This window comes from Neoarius graeffei, chromosome 19 (genome assembly GCF_027579695.1).
Source record: "Neoarius graeffei isolate fNeoGra1 chromosome 19, fNeoGra1.pri, whole genome shotgun sequence".
NCBI lineage: Eukaryota > Metazoa > Chordata > Actinopteri > Siluriformes > Ariidae > Neoarius > Neoarius graeffei.
The window spans coordinates 32,813,855-32,834,391 of record NC_083587.1 but is presented as its reverse complement, the minus strand read 5'-3'; the positions used below and the strand labels follow the sequence as shown (position 1 = coordinate 32,834,391).

At 41.0% G+C, this 20,537-nt stretch overlaps 1 protein-coding gene across 1 annotated transcript in view; it reads right to left on the bottom strand.

Moving 5' to 3' along the window:
* The window catches only part of sema5a (sema domain, seven thrombospondin repeats (type 1 and type 1-like), transmembrane domain (TM) and short cytoplasmic domain, (semaphorin) 5A), a 535,180-nt gene that overhangs the window by 11,433 nt on the left and 503,210 nt on the right, over window positions 1-20,537 (bottom strand). Inside the window, exons 21-22 of the mRNA XM_060899996.1 lie at window positions 9,304-9,348; window positions 707-918 (exon numbers count right to left, since the gene is read on the bottom strand). Coding sequence (XP_060755979.1) covers window positions 707-918; window positions 9,304-9,348 — 257 coding nt within the window. The remainder of the gene's footprint in view (window positions 1-706; window positions 919-9,303; window positions 9,349-20,537) is intronic.

Genomic DNA, 20,537 nt, shown 5'->3' with positions numbered 1-20,537 from the left:
CTCACTGGCCCCTTTAATAGGAACTTGTTCTTGAGTCTAAGGTTGCTGTTCTTGGTTGGCAGGAGTGGAACCCAATGTGGTCTTCTGCTGTTGCATGCTGAGATGCTTTTCTGCTCACCACAGTTGTAAAGAGTTGCTATGAGTTACTATATCCTTCCTGGCAGCTCGAACCAATCTGGCCATTTTCCTCTGACCTCTCTTATCAACAAGGCATTTGTTTCCACCCACAGAATTGTCGCTCACTCAATGAGATGGACTCAAACCCGTCCATCTGGCACCAACACCCATGTCACGGAGATCACAATTTTTTCCATCCTGATGTTTGAAGTGAACATTAACTGAAGCTCTTGATTTGTATCTGCATGTTTTTATGGATTATGCTGCTGTCAAGGGATTGGCTGATAAGATAACTGCATAAAACAGCAGGTGTATGGGTGTACCTGATAAAGTGGCTGGTGAGTGTAGATTCTTGTGGATAGTGAGTAAAATGTTCTACCTGAATAACTGAGGTAAAGATGGAAGATGCTAAAAGCTTGTCATTTTGATTCTGAGACGAGGTATCATCAATTTGGAAACATGAAGTAAATGGTATGTGACCTGGATATTTAGGATATTTAATGGAATCAAAACAATTCTTGGTTCTAGACTCAGACATTTGGACCTTGATGTACTACGTTATCTCTGAGCAGCAGAGAGCGCTACTGACCTTAATTGCTTCCACTGTATCATATTTGTCCAGTTTGTTGATGTGATTGGTGATGCTGGTGTTAAGAGGTGCAGCAGAAATGGGATGAATCACTGTTGCATCATGGGATTGCTGCTGATATCTTTGACAGTAGGTGTAGACCAGTAAAGTGACCAAACAGCCTAGAATTGAGCTGCTCAAGCCCACAGCGATCATGTGGAATACGTTGAAATCTGTGCAAAGAAACAGAACAGATGGGAAATAAATTTATCCAGAATAACCTAAAATTAAATTAAAAACAAATAAAAAAAAAGATTTTGCAACATGAACCACTGGCACAGTTTCTCTAACACAAAAAATGAAGTCACACAAAGGCTGATTTTACTGACATCCCATCACATTCCTCTATTTCAACTATACATGCACCTGCTGTCAGGAGGATCCCCATGAGAAGGGTGTTTGCGGCTTAGTTTCCATCAGGATTATTTATATTGATCGTCTCTGAGATTAACAAAAGACACTATGGGTATTATAAAACAAATATTACAATAACATTATATAATTAAGGAATTAAAGATCAGTGAGACAGAATATTCTATAAACAACTTCTATAAACAAAAACATAACCTCGGATTTCAATATATAGTCATTAAAAAAAAGTAATTCAGTAACATGCAGAACCACCTTTAGCGACAATGACTTGAAGTAAATGTTTACTGTAGTAGTTTATCAGTCTCTTGCATCATTTAGAAGTTTTTGCCCAATTGTCTTTACAGTATTGCTTCAGTTCATTGATGCTTGAAAACTTTTTTTTTCTTTTCTTTTTTCACAGCTCTCTTTAGATCCTACCACAGCATCTCAATGGGGTCGCGGTCTGGACTTTGACTTGACCAGTCCAACACCATAATTTTTTATTTTTATTTTTAGCCATTCAGATGTCAATTTGCTGGTGTTCCTGAGCTCGTTGTCCTGTTGCATGACCCAATTTCAGCCCAGCTTAAGCTGGTGAACAGGTGACTTCACAATTGTCACAAGAGTATTCTGGTATAAATGTCTGCAAGTTTCTCCAGGTCCTGTGTCTACAAAACAAGACCAAATCCTCACCCCTCCACCATCATGCTTGACAGTTTGTATGAGGCTGTGCATGATGACCAAACATCTCCACCTTGGTATCTTCAGTCCAAAGGATATTGTTCCAGAAGCTTTCTGGTTTTCTTTTCAGATGTAATTTTGTAACCTAGAGTGGTGCTTGAAAGTTTGTGAACCCTGTAGAATTTTCTATATTTCTGCATAAATATGACCTAAAACATCATCAGATTTTCACACAAGTCCTAAAAGTAGATAAAGAGAACCCAGTTAAACAAATGAGACAAAAATATTATACTTGGTCATTTATTTATTGAGGAAAATGATCCAATATTACATATCTGTGAGTGGCAAAAGTATGTGAACCTTTGCAGCAGTCCAAAGTCGAAGTCCTTCCCACACCATGTGGCACATAGGGCTGCGCCAATCTCCGTTTCCCTCGGCCTCTCACCTATTACATAGCTAGGGTTACAGTGGGGGGCTAGTCCTCTGGTAACCACAAGAGTTTGACTCCCCACTCGCATCTGTATTGCAGCGTGCCTTGCCAGAAGGTACCATTTTTATGATGGTCTTCGGTATGACCCGACCGTGAGTAGAACTCAAGATATCCTGATTGAGAGGCGGACACACTAACCACTAGGCCACTCACTGATTCTTGTGCAGCAGTAACTGCAACTAAATGTTTCCGGTAACTGTTGATCAGTCCTGCACACTGGCTTGGAGGAATTTTAGCCCATTCCTCCGTACGGAACAGCTTCAACTCTGGGATGTTGGTGGGTTTCCTCACATGAACTACTTGCTTCAGGTCTTTCCACTGTATTTCAATTGGATTAAGGTCAGGACTTTGACTTTGCCATTCCAAAACATTAACTTTATTCTTCTTTAACCATTCTTTGGTAGAATGACTTGTGTGCTGGGCGGCACGGTGGTGTAGTGGTTAGCGCTGTCGCCTCACAGCAAGAAGGTCCTGGGTTCGAGCCCCGGGGCCGGCGAGGGCCTTTCTGTGTGGAGTTTGCATGTTCTCCCCGTGTCCGCGTGGGTTTCCTCCGGGTGCTCCGGTTTCCCCCACAGTCCAAAGACATGCAGGTTAGGTTAACTGGTGACTCTAAATTGACCGTAGGTGTGAATGTGAGTGTGAATGGTTGTCTGTGTCTATGTGTCAGCCCTGTGATGAGCTGGCGACTTGTCCAGGGTGTACCCCGCCTTTCGCCCGTAGTCAGCTGGGATAGGCTCCAGCTTGCCTGCGACCCTGTAGAACAGGATAAAGCGGCTAGAGATAATGAGATGAGACTTGTGTGCTTAGGGTCATTGTCTTGCTGCATGACCCACCTTCTCTTGAGATTCAGTTCATGGACAGATGTCCTGACATTTTCCTTTAAAATTTGCTGGTATAATTCAGAATTCATTGTCCCATCAATGATGGCAAGCTGTCCTGGCTCAGATACAGCAAAACAGGCCCAAACCATGATACTACCACCACAACCATGTTTCACAGATGGGATAAGGTTCTTATGCTGGAATGCAGTGTTTTCCTTTCTCAAACATAATGCTTCTCATTTAAACCAAAAAGTTCTATTTTGTTCTCATCCGTCCACAAAACATTTTTCCTATTGAGGTTTTTCACCCACGTGACCAAGTCATGTGAGGCTGCCATTTTGGACGTCACGGCTCGAATCAGTTTGAATGCGAGGAAGGTGACAAACGAAAAACATAAAAGAAAAAGGAGCGAGATGCAGAAAACACATTCACTATCCAGTGACGTAGGGCATTTACAGGGCGAGCAGAGGGAGAGGTATTTGCAAAAATTGAGGTTAGCAGGCTTAGAGAACGACGTTTACCTGCTTCCACCAGGATTGTTCACTGACGTACGGAAGTACTCGAAGCCCTTGTCTTTACCTGACTTCGGCCCACATGATCTGTATACCTATGTCGTTAAAAACCCATCGCCATACACAGGTATTGATCTGAAAGCGTATACGAGTTTGGATACCTACAAATATTTTGTGTCAGGCTGGGTAACATGCCTACATCAGTGGGTCGTCCCTGGAGCCGGTGGTCGCCATCTTGTTACAGCTAAGGTTTGTTCACATTTTCATTTACTTTCGGTCCTCAGGATAAACAAAATGTTATTAAATGTCATTGAAATAACTTCTTAGTCTGTTGAGACATGGCCCGTTATAAATTTGCTGTTACCAGGCAATGACCAAGAACTGTATTATTAGGGTCGGTGTCTGTGTTGTAGCAGTGCACTAGCAGCTAGCTGTTAACACTAGCTAATGTCAACAACATCATAGCCGGTATGTTACTGTAGCAATGTTTACATTCAGTCATTTGGATGACTGTTAAAACCTTTCAGTCTCAAGTTTTTCCTTTACTGTATTTACTAGTTTACTGTAATTATGATCCGGCAGCTATTTACACCGGATCCAGTGTAAATAGCTGCCGGAGCGCGCTCTGGCTTGCTCCCCCTCAAATTAAGCAGCGCGCTCCGGCTTGCTCCCGAAGCACTCCGGGAGCAAGCCGGAGCGCGCTGCTTAATTTGAGGGGGAGCAAGCTGGAGCGCACTCCGGCAGCTATTTACACTGGATCCGGTGTAAATAGCTGCCGGATCATAATTACAGTAAACTAGTAAATACAGTAAAGGGAAAACTTGAGACTGAAAGGTTTTAACAGTCATCCAAATGACTGAACGTAAACATTGCTACAGTAACATACCAGCTATGATGTTGTTGACATTAGCTAGCTTGACCTTCAAAATGGCGGACACCGGGGCGTCACGTGACCCTGTGACGTCAGGTGAAAAACCTCAATAGCCTTCTGGCTTGTCCACGTGATCTTTAGCAAACTGCAGACGAGCAGCAATGTTCTTTTTGAAGAGCAGTGGCTTTCTCCTTGCAACCCTGCCATGCACACCATTGTTGTTCAGTGTTCTCCTGACGGTGGACTCATGAACATTAACATTAGCTAATGTGAGAGAGGGCTTCAGTTGCTTAGAAGTTACCCTGAGGTCCTTTGTGACCTCACTGACTATTACATGCCTTGCTCTTGGAGTGATCTTTGTTGGTCAACTACTCCTGGGGAGGGTAACAATGGTCTTGAATTTCCTCCATTTGTACACAATCTGTCTGACTGTGGATTGGTGGTGTAGGGATGAACTGCTAAGCCGTAGCCATATGAATCATCTTCTCCCTTTCACTGTACAGCATTGAACACACCAATCCCTGTACTCGATGCCATGTTCCATCTCCGCCCATTCTTCTGACTCCCTGTAATGGTATTGGATACAGAGATGATACCGGAAACCAAATACAGTGACATCACGACTGTGCTTTAAACCTGCGGCGGATTTGAAATTCTTTCTCTCTCGCGGTGGGTTTCCATGCGTGAAAGAGAGATGTCATTGCATCTGTGCTACAGAAGCACAAAGGACAAAGAATGAGCTATTGATACCGGACCTTTAGCCAAAGTTCAAAGTATTTGATCTTTGCATAGTTGCAATAATAACTGAATCGGTTAGTTACTGCAGCCCACGCAGTATTTTAAAGAGAAAAGGTGACCGGATCACTTTTCCCTTTCGCAACGTCGACGAACTACAAACAAGATTCCTTCCAGATCATCGGACGACCGACGGGACACCCAAGATCTTCAGCTGACAAGCTGTAAAAGCAAAAGGAACAGAATTGTTTTCTCCCTGGACCTGCGCCCCGCGCTGTCTTCGGATAACAGACGGCGCACTTTCAGTCGCCAAACAAGAGTGATCTCAAGTAAGGCTGGCATCTGGGCAATTGTTAGTCTTAGTTGTGGCTAGTTAATGTGAAGAGTGTTGTTTATTTGAATTCATTCATGGTTCAAATGTATGCATTTTGATTCACATGAAAGTCGGTCTTAGACTGCGTGTTGTTTGATTTACTTTGTTTACTATCTGTATTTACTTAGATCGTGCATGCGTTCTCTCTCTCTTTTTAACTCCCTCCGTCGCACTACACTCCTTAACATTGGGATTTCAGGAGTAGCTAAGGGTTGAGTAGAAGTTGGGTTTAAGGCCTAGCCGAGACTAGTTTTTAAACTACAGATCCTTTGTCTATCTCTCCCTCGTGAGCTCTCCTTGTTGCCCATCCCCCTTTAGGCGAGGCCTAGCACAAGGCTCATGCATTCCATACACACACACACACACACACACACACACACACACACACACACACACACACACACACACTCTTACACACATCCCTACTCATACACACACTCTCACACAGACACACATAAACACATGATTTCCCTCTCACATTTTAACATCCACTCGCCCCTACACTGTAAACTTGCATATAGCTTATTACTTCTGATCACCATTAGTGCCTTAGTTATCATCATATACACTACTGATTCTTATTTGTATACACTGTATCACCATTTATATTGAATTATTCCTTGGCTGCTATTGTTGCTATATCTGATCAGTATTAGTTTGCTAATTCATGTCAGCTATTTCAATAAATGATATCTTTGGAATAAACTGTGTCTTGTCTATTGCTACAACATTCACTGAGTGCCAACCTCTGCCAAACAAGTTTTCTAATTGCCTTTGCCCATTTGGTTGTTAGATGAATGTTATAGATCTAGAGTAAACGTATTACATTAGAGCTACAATACTCAGTAAAACTATAGCAACATCACCACTAAGTTATTCCATTGATTTTAATAGTTTAGCTATAAACTATTAGACACTTGAATTAATGATTAATGAATTTATGAGACTGATCCCTTTTTACATGAGACTGATTTGATAAGCCTATTACACCTACAGTGGTGTCCAAACTTTTTAGAGATGGTTTTGTAACCTTTTCCAGCCTGATGAGCATCAACAATGCTTTTTCTGAGGTCCTCAGAAATCTCCTTTGTTCGTGCCATGATACACTTCCACAAACGTGTTGTGAAGATCAGACTTTGATAGATCCCTGTTCTTTAAATAAAACAGGGTGCCCACTCACACCTGATTGTCATCCCATTGATTGAAAACACCTGACTCTAATTTCACCTTCAAATTAACTGCTAATCCTAGAGGTTCACATACTTTTGCCACTCACAGATATGTAATATTGGATCATTTTCCTCAATAAATAAATGACCAAGTATAATATTTTTGTCTCATTTGTTTAACTTGGTTCTCTTTATCTACTTTTAGGACTTGTGTGAAAATCTGATGATGTTTTAGGTCATATTTATGCAGAAATATAGAAAATTCTAAAGGGTTCACAAACTTTCAAGCACCACTGTAGGTCATGCTCTATATTCTTTATGGACAGAAGGGGCTTTTCCCTAGCCACCCTTCCCTGAGAGCCTTTAGTCTTTTTCTAATTGCGGTCATGAACATAAACATTTTAATGTGCCTGCAGGGGCTTGTAGGGAACATAGTGGAGCTCTTGGTTTTTCTTTATATACCTGAGCAGTGGTCTGACCATGGACTGAATTTGTTGGAATGACCACTACTGGGAAGATTGGCAACTGTCTTCAGGGCATTCTTTTTGAAGACGGTTCTTCTTGTCTTGTCTCTTGAATTTTAAATTGCTTGGAGATGGCCTTATAACCCTTCCTTGATTGATGACTTCATCATCACTGCTTGATGATGAACTAATCTTTTGCATTTCTTTATTAAAGTCTTGCTCTAATTGCTCTTTTACTGCTTGTGGAATAAGGAAGGGTGTACTTATTTTTCCCACCTGGTTTCTGAATGTTGGTTTACTGGTTGATTTAAAAAAATGACTACATATTGTAATTTTAAGTCAATAAAAATGTGTCTTCCAGATAAATTTATGAAGTTTTCTTCCAAGCTTTCAGACCTACTATCCATCGTTATTCTGCCCTGATGATGGACCATAGGTCCGAAAGCTTGGAATAAAACTTCATAAATTTAGGTGGAAGACATATATGTTATTTACCAGCTGGGAGGTCCGTATCGTGAAATACCGTGACCGAGGTCTTGAAAGTACTGAGCGAGGCCCTCTGGGCCGAGGTCAGTATTCAAGGCCGAGGTCACGGTATTTCACCATATGGACTGACCTTAAGCTGGTAAATAATATATTTATTTTTTTCTTTACCAAATTCTAACAGAAAACGAGAGCGCCCGAAAGGGAAAACCGAGCCGAGCCGCCATTTTGAATCCTCATTCACGGCTGTAATGCAAATTGCTTCCTCCTCAGTATACAAGTGCACTTCCATGGCAGGAAAAAAAAAAACCCTACATTTTGCCGCCTATGTAGTCCCCTATTTATACAAATAGGAGTCATTCAGGATTCAGCCATGTTTTTGCTCAACCAAAGTTATACAATATTATGACCTTTATATTGCATAAATAAAGCCATTTGGTGAAACTTTGAAGAAGAGATTGTACTGGTTTAAAGTTTTTACCTAACGTAATATTATGTATTAGGATAACATGGTCCAAAATGGGCCTCATTAACTAATGAGATCAAACTGTTAGCAAGTTAGAGGTTTTTAGCTTTCTCCTGAAATGTTTTTATTTCTTCTTCCTCAGGGTAGTAAAACTCTCTTTGGCTGTGAACACTGTCGTTATCGCTATCCATGCTGTAAAATTAATGCTATTCTCCTGAGAAACGCTGGCAAAAATTTACAAGATTTTTGATAATCTTATAAATAAATCTTATAAAAAAAGATAAATGTTGACAAAAAAATGCTACTATGTTTGTTGTTGTTGTGAACGAGCGAGTCGCCAGAGGTCCGTAACTGGGGTCTGTATCGTAGGATACGGACCCGCTTGCCAGCCAATCAGAGCGCAGGATTTGGACCGTGAAAAAAATAAATGGTTTTATTGACTTAATATGATTCCCACATACAAACAAACTTTGGATTTTGTAATTTTTTGTGTTTTTTTATTGTCATTTGTTTGTTTATTCAATATAAACTAATATAAATTAATTTTTTCTTGAACAGCTCAAATGTGATATTTTTATTATTATTATTAACGGTGCACTGATACAATTACCATTTTATTTTAATTTATGAAAATATACATGGTTTTATTTTTTGTTAACTATGTATGACCTTGTTACCGAGTCCATACATTCATAAGATCTCTGTTATCTAAAATAGTTTTATGCGAAGCCTAAAAATTATCTGTTATTTTATTCATGGAATTTAATGTCTCTGTGCTTTGCATATTTTGAAGTGCCATAAAGCCATTGCTGAATTATATGAAATAAGATTGCAGTTCATTATAAAATAGAAGAAACCATTCTCATGCATTCTTGTACCATATTCATTTTCTATCTGTTATAGTAATAACTACATATTTATGTCACAATCCCTATTATAGTCAGTGTGTTCATCTTTTCAGTTATGAATGTGTACTTGTCTTATACTGTACTATTTGCACTTTATGTAGGCGTGTGTTGTCTTCTGTGTTGCACTGCGAGCCTCGATATTTCACATGTAGAAGGCTGTGCTAATATAAAATCAACTTGACTTGTCCATCTGCTGTATAATAGAAGTGTTTAACACACTGCATAAATCATTACCTCCACAGAGTCTCTCCGTGTGACTCGAGTGTGCTACAGAGATCTCTGAGGAGGAAAAGGAACAAAACACAAGTGTTAGGCTGATAAGAAAGAAACAAATAACTAATAATAAAGTTGGCACCCAATGTGCTTGCGATGACGAGTACCAGGCATAATTAAATGAAATGAACTTTTGTAATGAAGTGCTTCCAAAGGCTCCTGTAATGAATTGTAATGGGAGGGCGCCAAACTCATCTCATCAAAGAGTACTTAGATTGATAAGCCTCATCTGCATATTCGTGTGCTCACACATATTAACATAGAAAAAACTATGCTAAGTTTGCATTAGTATTGTACTCACTCAGTTTGTGTAGTTGTTGGGTTAGGGCTTAGTGCTTGGTGCCTTCACAGCGACATCATATGGTTTGGTTATTTTGAACTCTGCTGTGTTTGCCTACTCAATTCAATTTGTTAGGGAAACTGTGGAAATATCATTCAAACTCAGGTGTGAACTAAATCAACAGCACCAGTCCCTAAACTCCTCACTACAAACCCTCTCATCCATTGCTCTTTAATATGCGCTTCAAATGAGTATACTAAAAAATGTCAGGTGTAATTGGCAATTGAAGAGGTTTATCATTTTTTTCTGAGTCCTTCAAAATATGATTTGTTTCCAGTTATTCATTGAACAACCTGAGGAAGCCAAGTCGGTCTAAAATTACTTGAAGCCCCTTTGGGACAGGGTTAGTTTGTCATGGTGGGCGGCACGGTGGTGAAGTGGTTAGTACTGTTGCCTCACAGCAAGAAGGTCCTGGGTTCGAGTCCCAGTAGCCCATGAGGGCCTTTCTGTGTGGAGTTTGCATGTTCTCCCCGTGTCCGCGTGGGTTTCCTCCAGGTGCTCCGGTTTCCCCCACAGTCCAAAGACATGCAGGTTAGGCTAATTGGTGGCTCTAAATTGACCGTAGGTGTGAATGTGAGTGTGAATGGTTGTTTGTCTTTGTGTTGGCCCTGCGATGATTTGGCAACTTGTCCAGGGTGTACCCCGCCTCTCGCCCATAGTCATCTGGGATAGTCTCCAGCTTGCTTGCGACCCTGTAGAACAGGATAAGCGGCTACAGATAATGGATGGATGGATAGTTTGTCATGATTACATCTGTAATACAATACCTGCATACCACATTTTCAGCAGGTTTCTTCTGTTTTTTTTTGTCATACAAGTCATAATATTTGTAAAACGTGTATTTATATCACCATCTTAATCCACGTGTCCAATATGCCAATAAAGTGAGGCCTAGAGAATAAGACTAGGTATCGGTCTTCATAAGTATCTATTTCATCAAACACTTTTTTTTTTGCACGCTTCTGGGTTTGACTTTTCACTTCTAATATGCTCCTAGTGAAGTGATGGGAACCCTACCAACTAATTGTTTGAGAGACTTTTCTAAAGAATTAATTTCATGATTGGAAGTATGGAAAGATTTTCTGGGCAAAGATGGTTTTTAATGCAAGATGCTGCATCTTTCCCCAGTCGTATTTATTAGTTATATTATAATTAATATTCTTATTACTTATTTATATTTTTATGTTTGTCAAATACTTAACAATTTGATGTTTTGGATTGGTTGGAGAGAGAGAAAAAGAGATGCAGATGCTGACACAGATGGAACTACAACCACAGATTATAATCTGTAAAGGATGGAATGACCACCATTCTGCATGTCGAAAGAACCCCAAATTTCCTCCTTGCAACTGAATTTTCATAAGAAATGAATCAAATGTGTCTTCAATCTTTAGTTAAATGTAAATTCTGAATTCTCAAATCATTTCTTAATACTTTCAAATAGAAACTTCATGTACAGGGTCTGGCAAAAGTATTCATCCCCATTGGTCTTTGTCCTGTTTTGCTGCATTACAAGCTGGAATTAAAATGGATTTTTGGGGGGTTAGCACTATTTGATTTACACAACATGCCTGCCACTTTAAAGGTGTAAATGGTTGTTTTATTGTGACATAAACAATAATTAAGATGAAAAAACATAAATCTGGAGTGTGCCTAGGTATTCACTCCCTTTCGTATGAAACCCCTAAATAAGAGCTGGTCCAACCAATTCACTCCATAAGTCACATAATTAGTTGATTAAGATCCACCTGTGTGCAATCAAAGTGTCACATGATCTGTCACATGATGTCTGTATAAATCAACCTGTTCTGGAAGGACCCTGACTCTGCTACACTACTAAGCAATAGGGTTGGGCGGTATCCAAATTTTGATACCTTTAAACTGTCTCTGTGTTTTCCCGGGGTATACGGTATTACCGAGAAAAAAATATTTTGTTTCGGCCTACTGTGTAACGTGCGCCTATGCCTCAAATGTACTATTTAAAAGCAGCATAGCGAATTGTGTGCATTGTGGTATGGATTAAGCAGCAAAGCGAATTTTGTGCATTGATGAATGGATTAAGAGATATTTCAAAGCATCACGCAACTCTTCCTTCATCTTGAAAATAGCATTCAACTGTCGTTTACACATGTCTGCGTTGAAACGCCATTTGCAGCACTATTTCACCTACTCCATCAAAAAAAAGTACACGATGAGCAGGATCATACCCTTTCAAGCATGGGAAATAAAAAAAAGAAAAAGAATCAACCAACACCCAAGTCCGTTTAGACTGCGCGATAAACCATATTCTTCAGCGCAAATGAGGCGAACCTAATTCAAATGCGTGATAGCTGCACAAGGCAAAATCATATGGGCCCACGTCATGCCATGGCGGGGAAATTAATAATCAAATGGCCTTACCTTGCTTAAAACGTTGTCTTGATCACATAACTCCTTACAATTATTCCACTTAAATCCATACGGTTTAACACACCCAACAAAGATAGCAAGCGCATTGCTAATTCCCACCAGAAACCTAACAGTTTACGCTACGATGTTTTCTTCCGTTTCTTCAGTAGATGACATTTCAAACGTTTATTACCCACATCCCAAATGTCATACGTTATATTATTTTACCTTGTTGTTACTCATGTAACCTGCTCAAAACACAACTCATTGGAGAGATCTCGTGGAAGTGGAGTACCCCAGGCTATGGTGTGCCTTAGGGGACATATTAGATTTTTCGTTTGGTTTGAAACCAAAATACTGCCACACTGCCGATGTTGTATTTTTTTTTGCCACTAACTCGTTATCTTGACTTGCCATCTTTCAACCACGGTCTCAGTCTCTTTTTTTTTTTTTTTAGATAGGACAGTATAGAGAGACAGGAAATGAGCGGGGGAGAGAGAGACGGGATCGGGAAATAACCTCGGGTCGGAATCGAACCCGGGTCCCCGGATTTATGGTACAGTGCCTTAGCCGTCTGAGCCATGACACCCCCGGTCTCAGTCTCTTGCGAAGCTTTCTGTCAGACTCCAAATGTCACGCAGGGTTGCCATGGTAACGACATAAACAACCCTGCACGCAATGAGAACTTCTTTAGGAAATTGATAGAATTAGTGAAAATACGATCACACAGTTATTCGGGATGATCTTCAATTTATTATTTTATGACCTCATGTACTCCATATTTATTTAGATATTATATATTTTTTTTAAATGACGGTAATGAGACCGATACCGTTGGTACTTTTGGATACCTCGGGATACCTTCTTACCGTAATACCGCCCAACCCTACTAAGCAAGCAACATGAAAACCAAGGAGCCTCCAAACAGGTCAGAGACAAAGTTGTGGAGAAGTATAGATCAGGGTTGGGTTATAAAAAAAATCCCAAACTTTGAATATCCCAGGGAGCACCATTAAATCCATTATAGCAAAATGTAAAGAATATGGCACCACTACAAACCTGACAAGAGAAGGCTGCCCACCAAAACTCACAGACCAGGCAAAGAGGGCATTAATCAGAGATGCAACAAAGACACCAAAGATAACACTGAAGGAGCTGCAAAGATCCACAGCGGAGCTGGGAGTATCTGTCCATAGGACCACTTTAAGCCATACACACTCCACACAGTGGGGCTTTATGGAAGAGTGGCCAGAAAAAAGCTATTGCTTAAAGAAAAAAAAATAAGAAAACACGTCTGGAGTTTGCCCAACAGCATGTGGCAGACTCCCCAAACACATGGAAGATGATTTTCTGGCCAGATGAGACTAAAATTGAACTTTTTGGCCATCATGGGTAATGCCATGTGTGGCGCAAACCCAACACGCTGAGAACACCATTCCTACAGTGAAGCATGGTGGTGGCAGCATCATGCTGTGGGGATATTTTTCATCTGCAGGGATAGGAAAGCTGGTCAGGACTGAAGGAAAGATGGATGGCACTAAATACAGGGCAATTCTGGAAGAAAACCTGTTTGAGTCGGCCAGAGGTTTGAGACTAGGACAAAGGTACACATTACAGCAGGACAATGACCCGAAACACACTGCTAAAGCTACACCGGAGTGGTTTAAAGGGAAATATTTAAATATCTTGGAATGGTCTAGTCAAAGCCCAGACCTCAATCCAATTGAGAATCTGTGGTACAACTTCAAGATTGCTGGACACCCATGCAACCCATCTAATTTGCAGTTGGAGCAGTTTTGCCTTGAGGAATGGGCAAAAATCCCAGTGGCTAGATGTGCTAAGCTAAAAGAGACATACCCCAAGAAACTTGCATCTGTAATTGCAGCAAAAGGTGGCTCTACAAAGTATTGACTTTGGCGGGGGGGTTTACACTCCAGATTTCTGATTTTTTTTTCATCTTAATTATTGTTTGTGTTACAATAAATAAAAAATTTCCACCTTTAAAGTGGTAGGCATGTTGTGTAAATCAAATGATGCTCACCCCCCAAAAATCCATTTTAATTCCAGCCTGTAATGTGACAAAACAGGACAAATACAAAGGGGGATGAATACTTTTGCAAGACATTATCTTCTTAAATAAACCAGATTCACATGCATATTATTGATTTAAAAATGATTGTGCACCTATTCATTCCATAAATAAGCAAGTATACTTGTATGCCGTCTTTATTTACGAAATAGACTGTTATCTTTAATATAACTTTGTGGCATGATTTGAATGTTAATCAATATGTAATTATCTGTGTTTAGACTGTATGTAAATATAAATATAAATACGAGCCTGTTTCAGAAAGAAAGACACAGTGAAATGAAACTATATTTATTGTGGCATCACTTGTCCTAGTTTTTCATTTTAATATTCAGTATATTTTTGTTCCCAGTTCTCATGTTCCCACTCCTTATGCTTCATGAATTCTCTGGCTTTGAAATCATCCCACCTTTTGTTTGTAAGGTTGTAATTTTGCTCCTGAATACCATATGGGCTGGGTAGTATATTTACCTGTTAACTAGTTTTTAAAATATCTTTTGGTCCAAGTAATCTCATTTTAAAGGAATTTTGTTTTTGCGAAGAGCTTACATATTCTTTTTGTCATGTGATCAATTGTTCATTTGTTTGTTCGTTCATTCATTCATTTTCAGTCAACACTTGATTAGGCTCTTGATTGATTTTTAGTCAACACTTGATTGATTGAACATCCTGATTAGGCTTCCTGTGGAGTATATCCTGGGAATACTTGGTGTACACCAGGGATATACCCCAGGTAGGACACAAGTCAATCACAGGGCATTTCACATACATGTACAAAAATATTCACACCTATGGACAAATTAAATTGATAAGGTTTTACAAATCATTTTGTTTTATTAGGAACACCCATACACCTGCTGTTTTATGCAGTTCTCTAATCAGCCGATCCCTTGACAGCAGCACAATGAATAAAATCATGCAGATACAAATCAAGAGCTTCAGTTAATGTTCATTTCAAACATCAGAATGAAAAAATTGTCATCTTTATGACTTTCACTGTGGCATGGGTGTTGGTGCCAGATGGACTGGTTGGACTGGTGGAAGATGGTGCCAGATGGACTGGTTTGAGTATTTCAGAAAAGATTTTACAAATCATTATAGTGTGTGTATGTGTGGTGGGGGCACAGTGGTGTAGTGGTTAGCACTGTCGCCTCACAGCAATTAGGTCCTGGGTTCGAGCCCAGTGGCCGACGAGGACCTTTCTGTGCGGAGTTTGCATGTTCTCCCCATGTCTGCGTGGGTTTCCTCCGGGTGCTCCGGTTTCCCCCACAGTCCAAAGACATGCAGGTTAGGCTAATTGGTGGCTCTAAATTGACCGTAGGTGTGAATGGTTGTTTGTCTCTGTGTCAGCCCTGTGATGACCTGGCAACTTGTCAAGGGTGTACCCTGTCTCTCGCCCATAGTCAGCTGGGATAGGCTCCAGCTTGCCCATGACCCTGTAGGACAGGATAAGCGGCTACAGATAATGGATGGATGGATGGATATAATGTGGGGTATGGTGGTATGGCAGGTAGCACTGCTGCTTCACAGCTCCAAGGTTTTACATGTTCTTCCTGTGTCTTTGTGGGTTTCCTCTGCATTCTGTAGTTTATTCCTACTGTCCAAAAGACATGCTGGTAGATGGAGTTGTTTTAAATGGGCAAATACAGTATACACTCATCAGCCACTTTAATAGGAACATGTTCTAAGATTTCTGTTTTTGGCTGGCAGGAGTAGAACCCAATGTGGTCTTCTGCTGTTGCATGTTGAGATTTACACCACAGTTGTAAAGAGTTGCTGTGAGTTACTATATCCTTCCTGGCAGCTCAAACCAATCTGGCCATTTTCCTCTGATCTCTCTTATCAACAAGGCGTTTCCTAGAGCTGTGCAATATATCGTATTTTTATCACGATATCGATATTGGTGTCAAACGATATCAAAATTCATAATATCGATATGAAACGATTTTTTGTCATTTGTCGAAAGGGACATGCACAATATTTCTACAATGGCAATAAAACAACAATAACATTGACGTGACAGTAAGGTCAAACGAACCCTTCTGTCCCCTAAGGCACACCGTAGCCTTGCATACGTCATCCATTCTACTCCCGCGATATCTCCGCAACAGTAAAAAATCAGTTCTTCTGTTTTCATACGTGTCGGGTGATTTGATATATTGATTTGTTAATATGTTGTTTGATTTGCTTACTAATAGTTATAATAATACAATTAACATATATTTACGTCATATTTTTGGATGTGGGACTGGGTAATGTAAAAATGGCATCTACGGAAGAAAACAAGCACAACAATATTAGCACATATCCAGCTTGCTAGATGTGTTAAACCGTGTGGATTTAAGTGGAATAATTGCGAGTCGTCCTGTGGTCAAGGCAGCGTTTTAAGGTAAGGCAATTTGGTTATTAATGTTGCCCGCCGCGGCATGTTTACTTGGGTTCATTTGATTTTGACTTGTGCATCTGCAGCTAGCATCATGCTTTGAAGTAGGTTCTGCTAAGGACGGGTTTATTGCGCGATGTAGACGGACTCAGATGTAATTACATTGTTTTTAAAATTCCGTGCGCTTAAAACGGTGTCCCCCTGCTAATCATGTAGCCCTAATCATGTGTTGCTTTTACTTTTCGAGTGAAATATCTCAGCAAATGGTATTTCAATGCTGACATGCCAAAAAGATAGCGGAGTCCACATTTGGAAGATGAAGGAAGAGAAGCCTGATGCTTGAAAATAGATCGCTTAATCCACAACGCATATCTGTATTTGAGACATAACCTGCAACTAGTGGGGATGTTTTGGAATGACTGTGCATAGGGTGTTTTTGGCCACAGAACACTAACCCACAGTAGTAGGAGGACTACTGGGTTCGTGGATTTTGTCTGTTGACTGAGCGAAGCATGGTGTTTGCCTTGTGCCATTTCACGTAGCATCTAGCCGCAGTGCCACCTACACTTTCAGGGAATGTTTACATGCCGCTGAGCTATTTTCATGTATGTTAATTCTTAAGGACTTGTCTCTATATTGTGCGTGTTCACACACGGACTGGCCATCGGGAGTAGCGGGAGTTTTCCCGGTGGTTCAGCGTGGGCCGGCGGAGAAAAAAACAAAACAGTTGCGCGCTGGCCTTTAATATGATAAGCAATGTTAACAGTTTCTTTAAGAGAGAAAGAAACTGTTAACATTGCTTATCATATTAAAGGCCAGCGCGCAACTTTTTTTTTTTTTCTCCGCCGGCCCACAAACTCCCGCTACTCCCAATGGCCAGTCCGTGTGTGTGCGTGTTTAATGTTGGTGTCTTAACAACACACAAGCTTACGTTGTAGTGTGTGTGTGTGTGTGAGAGAGAGATTTTATCCTTGGCTGGCTACGAGCCAGTGTGGACGTTACGCAGTAATCACTGGTAATAGCAGCGCTGGCTCCATCCTCTGTGATCGGAAATGTTGAGTGAGGAGAACGTGAGCCTTGTGCAGGCGATAGGACCTATGCAAAGTACGCGCTTGCACAGTAAATAGTTTAAGTAAAAGGCGTTTCAGGGTACAACGGGAAGGGTTGACAGGTAGCCTATGAGGCCTGTACTATAAAAATGTGGCCCGGTGCCTCAGGTGTTGATGATCAGGGCTTTAAAAAAAGGTGTATAAATATCGTTTTAAAAATCGCGATATCGATATTTACTGAAAAAATCGTGATATTGATTTTTTCCAATATCGAGCAGCCCTAGCGTTTCCACTGTCGCTCACTCAATGTTTTTTGTTTTTCACACCATTCTGTGTAAACTCTAGACACTGTTGTGTGTGAAAGCCCCAGGAGATCAGCAGTTTCTGAAATACTCAAACCAGACCATCTGGCACCAACACCCATGCCACAGTGAAAGTCACAGAGATCACAATTTTTTCCATTCCGATGTTTGAAGTGAACATTTACTGAAGTTCTTGATTTGTATCTGTATGATTTTATGCATTGTGCTGCTGTCAAGGGATCAGCTGATTAGAGAACTGCATAAAACAGCAGGTGCATGGATATACCTAATAAAGTGGCCGGTCAGACTATATTACCTATAACTCATGCAATACACAAACCTACCTTTTATAAACTACTGAAAGCTTCAATATTACCAATTTGACAAGTCCTGATGAGTCTCTACAAACGGTCATATATGAAGTATCTCAGTTTTCCCTGCTTGTTTATAAATGCAATTGGATCCTAAAACCATTACTCTAATGTCTGTGTTCGATCAGGCCACTTACACAAGGAATGGAACGAGTCACTAATTAGCCCAGCGCGACTGAGATTGATTATTTGATGGGACGTGCATTACTGCCTGTCGAAATGAAGACAACTTGGAGTCTGTGTGCTCTTGAGTCGATACAGGAAGTGTGTGTATGTATTTATGTTTTCCATCAGTCCTGCTACAGCTCATTTTGCTTGATTATTAGTGTTACCACGTGTCAGTAGATTTGTTTGTGTCTTATTATTCTTTAATCTGAGCTTGTGTTGGGATTCCTTCTCATGTTGGGATTCACTCTTGTTTTTTTTTTTAATTGCAAACTGTCAAAAAACTTCAGTTCTATATCCCATACTGACAGGCTGATTTTCTTCAGAACTAGTGGAATTTCTCCATTTGATTTGTTTTCCGGGCGGCACGGTGGTGTAGTGGTTAGCGTTGTCGCCTCACAGCAAGAAGGTCCGGGTTCGAGCCCCGTGGCCGGCGAGGGCCTTTCTGTGCGGAGTTTGCATGTTCTCCCCGTGTCCACGTGGGTTTCCTCCGGGTGCTCCGGTTTCCCCCACAGTCCAAAGACATGCAGGTTAGGTTAACTGGTGACTCTAAATTGACCGTAGGTGTGAATGTGAGTGTGAATGGTTGTCTGTGTCTATGTGTCAGCCGTGATGACCTGGCGACTTGTCCAGGGTGTACCCTGCCTTTCGCCCGTAGTCAGCTGGGATAGGCTCCAGCTTGCCTGCGACCCTGTAGAACAGGATAAAGCGGCTAGAGATAACAAGAACGAGATTTGTTTTCCTTGTTGAACATCAGTAGCAAGATCGTCATCCTGTAACAGTAAATCACTGGGGCTGTTAACACAAATGAGAATCTTCAGCTGGATCAAATGCTGTTGCTGCAGGCTAGGACAAACACTCTGTACCATCTGCTACTGATACCTGGACAGGTCTTTGGTGTACAGCTCCAGAAGGCACTAAATGATAGCCTCTTTCTGTCTGAGACATTATCAAACTAGGGGCCCTTCTACGCTGTCACATTATTACCTCGCCCACGATGGGCAAGGTAATAATGTCCACCAGGGGGCGAGGTATTGTTTTCGGTCAGGTTTCATTGTTTCTTTGTTTTTTTGAAAACGATATTACGGGAAAAGAGCTGGATCAATCTTCATGAAACTTTCAGGATAGATGGGCATTGGTCTCAAATAGAGCCTCCAACATTTTGAGGGTCATTCAGTCAAGGCTACGGTGACCAAAAAGGTTAAAAAAAAAAAGAGCTCTGAGTTCAGACTGCAGGAGTGCTGCCTCGGAAAGACTCATCCCACAAACACGCTGATTGGATCACTACCTGCCTCATTTGCATACACTGTGCTGTCACTGGATGGTTTCTTGGTTCGTTTTCATACGCAAAGGAAGGGGTTTGGCCACGCCCACTTTTAAACCCCTTTAATAAAAACTTCCCCACTCTATTGATTTATTATTCATCTCATCTCATTATCTGTAGCCGCTTTATCCTGTTCTACAGGGTCGCAGGCAAGCTGGAGCCTATCCCAGCTGACTACGGGCGAAAGGCAGGGTACACCCTGGACAAGTCGCCAGGTCATCACAGGGCTGACACATAGACACAGACAACCATTCACACTCACATTCACACCTACGGTCAATTTAGAGTCACCAGTTAACCTAACCTGCATGTCTTTGGACTGTGGGGGAAACCGGAGCACCCGGAGGAAACCCACACGGACACGGGGAGAACATGCAAACTCCACACAGAAAGGCCCTCACCGGCCACAGGGCTCGAACCCGGACCTTCTTGCTGTGAGGTGACAGCACTAACCACTACACCACCGTGCTGCCCTGATTTATTATTATAAATTATAAATAAATGGACTAGACTAAAGAAATCGCTTTCAGACATGTTTATGCTTATTACAGAGGGAAAGTGAGTTCCACTGAGCTCTAGCGCCGGGCCATTTCCGGGAAATAAGAGTTTGGGTCATGGTGACAGCGTGTGTATGTCAGCCTTGGTTTGGAGGTTTCTTTCAGTTTCGAAAACTGTAAGAGGTAAGAGTAGAATAATGTAAAGTACAGACAGTTGGTATATTTTATTTCTGTGATTTTTAAATTGTTCATTTTTGGATTATGCTTCATTTTTGTGGCTACTGCCT